We start from the raw sequence: 4,909 nt of genomic DNA, 5'->3' as shown, positions 1-4,909 counted from the left end.
ATACACATAGGATAATCTGTTAAATTAGAGAAAAAGCATAACTGATTATGCAATTAACATAAATTATAATGCGACAGGATTTGAAAATCCTATATATATGTGTCTTGAAACCTATTTCCATAACGTTACAATTTTCAAATACTAACATTCTTCTTGAGCTTTGATTACAGGTGATATCAAGACACATTCTTAGAGGATCTAAGCTTCATTGGTTGATTACACATCAAGATTCATTCAAGACGTTGTGCTAAAGTGATTCTATTTCAATATGCACTTGGAGAGTGTACCTGTGCAGGTATAGACAGGTGTTAAGAGCTGAGATTTCTCTTTGTATTTGTAAGAGGTTGAGGTTATTCATCTCTTGGGTTGCTATATTGATTTTGAGTGGTAAGAGGAGTGTATTGAGAGGTTTGTCTCTGCATTCTTGTATACTCAATCATTATAGTGGAATCCCTTCAACTAAGGTTGTTGAAGGAGGATTGGATGTAGGCTAGTGATAGCCAAACCAGTATAGATTGTTTGTGTGTTTGATCTTTCTCTACTCTTTCTCTACTTGTTGATTAATTACTATTTTTTTATTAATTTCAAGAAGCCAAGAAATCATAAAGATTTTAAAAAGATCATTAAAAAAGGTTAATTCACTTCACCCTTCATCTTGGCTTGAGGTATAAGGCCTTTATTTTGTTACAATTGGCACCAAATCTGGTAATTTGAAATTACTCGAATTTTAATCGATTTTGTTCACAACTTAATCGATTAAATTGATCCTATGGCCAATATATCTCAAACCTTTAGAGAAGGTGCATCTACAAATAGACCACCACTATTTTCAGGTGAGAATTATCCCTATTGGAAGATCATAATGAAAATCTTCTTGGAATCAGTAGACAAAGGAGTATGGGATGCCGTGATAAATGGCCTTTGAACCAACCAAAGATGAGAATGGAAAAACCAAGGTTAAAGATTTTTCGGATTGGAATGCTGATGAAAATAAAAGAGCTCACTATCATGTTAGAGCCAAGAACATCATTTCTTCTGCACTTACTATTTATAATTTTTATAGAATTTCCATGTGTGCAACAACCAAGGAAATGTGGGATATCTTGGAAGTAGCTCATGAAGGCACCAATGAAGTCAAGAGAGCAAGGAAGAATTTTTTGATCCAACAGTACGAAATGTTCAGGATGAAAAGTGATGAGACAATATATGATGTGCAAAAGAGGTTCACTCACATTGTAAACCACATTCTTGCTCTTGGGAAGACATTTGACAAAGAAGAGATAAATATCAAGATTTTGAAAAGTTTGAATAGGAGTTGGTAGCCTAAGGTCACTACTATATCTGAATCATGAGACTTGACTACAATGAACATGGTCAGCCTATTTTGAAAATTAAGAGAACATAAGCTTGAACTTAGGAGATTGAAAGAAGAGGAAGAACGAGAACAAAAACATACAATTGCTCTCAAGACAACAAGCAAAACAACCTCAAAAGACATGTTGAAGAAGCTAATTCTTAAACTAAAAAATTAGATCTTAGAGCAATGAAATGAGGAAAGAAAAAGTTGTTGTTGCATCAACATGCTATGAATGCGGTAAAGTTGGACACATCAAGTCTGACTGTCCAGTTAAAAAAAATGAAGCAAAAGCTGAATGATTCAATCTGCACTTGGAGAGTGTGTATTCAAGATCAGGTTTGTCAAACAATTTGTATTGTGTACTTGTGCGGGTATAGCTAGGGGTTAAGAGTTGGGATTGCTCTTTGTATTTGTAAGAGATTGAGGTTGTTCATCTCTTGGGTTGCTATATTGATTTTGAGTGGCGAGAGGAGTACATTGAAAGAGTTGTCTCTTTATTCTTGTATACTCAATCATTATAGTGAAATCCCTTCAACTAAAATTGTTGAAGGAGGACTGAATGTAAGCTTGTGATAGCTAAAACAATATAGATTGTCTGTGTGCTTGATCTTTCTGTATTTGTCAATTCATTACTATTTGTTTATTGATTTCAAGAAGCCAAGACCTCATAAAGATTTCAAAAAGATCATTAAAAAGGGTTAATACAATTACCCCGCTCTTGGCTTGAGATATAAGGCCTTTTTTTTCTTACAGAAATATGTTGTCTCATCTCAAGTCCAATTCGAACAATGACATCACAAAAAGCACACATTTTACAATTTTTTTAGATCAATGACTAACTTATTAGTCCTAAATGCAATTGATTAATTGAGGGAAGGCATAAGACATTCAGATAGATAATCTTTATTGTTAGAAATTTGGGTCACACACACGCGCACACACACGCGCGCACACACACACACACACACACATATATATATATATATATATATATATATATATATATATATATATATATATATATATATATATATATATAACAACTATTAAATGTGTTAGGACCATTATATTTTATTAGCCAACTTTATAAAGTGATCTAATTAAGATAAATATGACTAAGGGTATTTTGTCATGAAAGGTATATTTAATTTCTTGAAGGGGTCAAATTATAGTTATTGAAACTAAAAAAAAGTAATTGTTAAAGATCATTTAAAGGGTCATGATCCCCAAGCACATCTAATCATTCCTGATTCTTTCTTTTTATCCCATCACAAGAGAAAATCAAGAGGAAACTAACGGTCTTCTACAGTCAGAATATAAGAGACCAATTTAAGTTGTTTGTTAATTGTTCCTAATGTTTAATTCTTGGTTTCCGTTTGGGAACTGCTCATGTTAAAGATTTATTGTTTATTAATTATTAATTTGTCAATCATAAAAAATTAACAATTGGTATCAAAGCATATTAGTGATTAATATCAAAGCATATTAGTGATTAATCGGCAGAAACCTTTGATATTTGATCTCTCCAATTTTATGAGAAAAAATGGTTATAAATTTTGGGGGTTTTCATTTAATTGTTTATAATCTGCAACAAATTCTTGGTCTATTAATGAATGCTATATTTGAATGTTTGGATTATGATAATAAAATTCCCTAGTTGATATTCTCTGGTATCATAAACCTAAATCAATTAGCTTAATAATAAACCCAATTCTGGAAACCCTAAAGTTTATCATAAAATTGTATGTTTATGGACTTTAATCCTCTACATTGGGAAAAACTTCTCAATTTGAACCCTAATTTGGGAAAAATCCCCAATGTGTTTTTTTCACTTCTGCTGTGCCACCATCTCTTTCGCGGTTCTACTACTGCTGCCACCACTGGGACTTCTTCTGGTGCTTCCTCGCTGCGTCACGGTGGTAAGTTGCGAGGTTAAATGGGTTGTGACAGTAGCTGATTCCAGGACACTTTTGGCCTTCGTCTTTTGTGGTGGTTTTGGTTCTGTTTTTCTGCAGGTGGAGGAGGCTTCGCGACGATAGTTTTGGTTTCGGATGGCGCTCTCGCCATTGACGAAGGAGCACAATCGTCTTATCTTAGTAAGTGACGAGATTCGAGAAGTCGTTCTGGAACGTTGCTTCGCGGTTTAGAGGGCAATGGAGGCGTAATGTCTTCTTCTCCCTTCCCGATCTCTGTTAAGGCGGAGAACCAGCATTGCGGCGATTTGGTTCGTGAATCGTTCACAGATCTAGTTCCTGGAGGTTCTGAGTCGCGACTCCTTCTTCTTCCCTCGATCTGGACCGTGACGAAAAGAAGCAGGAGATGCGTTCCTCAGGGTGGCTCACAGTGAGTTTGGTGGGGGTTTCTGCTGCCAATGTTGTTCGCGCTCTGTCGTAGTGTGGTTTCTCTTCCGATCTGGTTCTCTCGCAGAGGGGTTTCGATGGTGGTTCCACGACGACGCTCTCTCGTTCATGGCGTCTGTCAACTCATTGTGGGCTTGCGGGTAGTGGCCTAGGCCCCATCTGGTGCAGATCCATTTTGGTAGATCCAATTTTGGATGTTTGAATATGGATTTGGATTTTAGAGGATCTGATTTTCTGACTTTATGAATTTTAAAATTAAAATTCTAAAGTAAAGTAAAATTAATAATTAATTAAAAATAAATGAAAGTAAAATTAATAATTAATTAGGGATAAATAAAATTCAATTTGGGTCTTGTTTATAACTTTTAAATGAGCTATTGATAATTAAGAAATCACCAAAGTGAATCTTCTTTATCCGAATTAGTTCTTAGAGAAATTATGAATATTTATATTTATGTATATTCATGCGAGTATTGATCGGTTCAAAGAAAGATTAATATTTGGTCGGATTGTATATGCACTTATGATGGTAATGTGTGATAATTATAAGGTTTTATATGTCAATAATAAAATCTATCCAAAGATAGGTGATGAGTACATATTTATGCCCACATTTATGTTTGAAAATTAAAATTTTGATGGGATAATTGTGTTTAAATGGTTGATTTTAAGTGAATTTGTGATGATTGGAATTATTGGGTTTGGGAAATAAAGAGACGTAAAAAGTAAGTTTTAGCGCATAAATTATTCTTGGATGTTCTAATGTTTATTTATGCAGCTGAAAATATAAGTTTTATTGGTCCAAATGGCAATTCAAGGCCCAAAATCAGATTTTATTTCGAAAATAATATACAAATGGGCCAAACTGACAGACTTTACCCTTGCACCTCCTAAAATTTCTACATACACTCCTATTTCTGAAACAGGCCAACAACCAAGCCCAAACACTAAGCCTTTTCTACTACACCTCCTAAATTTTCCTACCCATACCCCTCCTAAGCCAAACTTCACCAGATCATGCCACGTAGCAGTCCACCACTAACAGATTGAACCACTCAGATGATGCCACATCACTGATCCTTGCACTCACTAGTGAACCAGTCAGAACACGCCACCTCAGCCCTGACCCATGAGCATCATCTTCCACCTTCTCCACAAAAACCCTAGCCGCCAATGCCGTAAGCCGCCGTTC

General features: G+C 35.0%; 1 protein-coding gene across 1 annotated transcript; it reads left to right on the top strand.

Moving 5' to 3' along the window:
- Positions 1–914: 914 nt before the first annotated feature.
- Positions 915–1,322, top strand: LOC108336865 (uncharacterized). The gene has a single exon (XM_017573312.1). It carries the CDS (start codon positions 915–917, stop codon positions 1,320–1,322), a length of 408 nt encoding a protein of 135 aa, XP_017428801.1.
- The last annotated feature ends 3,587 nt before the right edge of the window (positions 1,323–4,909 follow it).

Source organism: Vigna angularis, chromosome 7, assembly GCF_016808095.1.
Source record: "Vigna angularis cultivar LongXiaoDou No.4 chromosome 7, ASM1680809v1, whole genome shotgun sequence".
NCBI lineage: Eukaryota > Viridiplantae > Streptophyta > Magnoliopsida > Fabales > Fabaceae > Vigna > Vigna angularis.
Note: the sequence above shows the minus strand (reverse complement) of the source record. Positions and strands in the feature narration are given on the sequence as shown.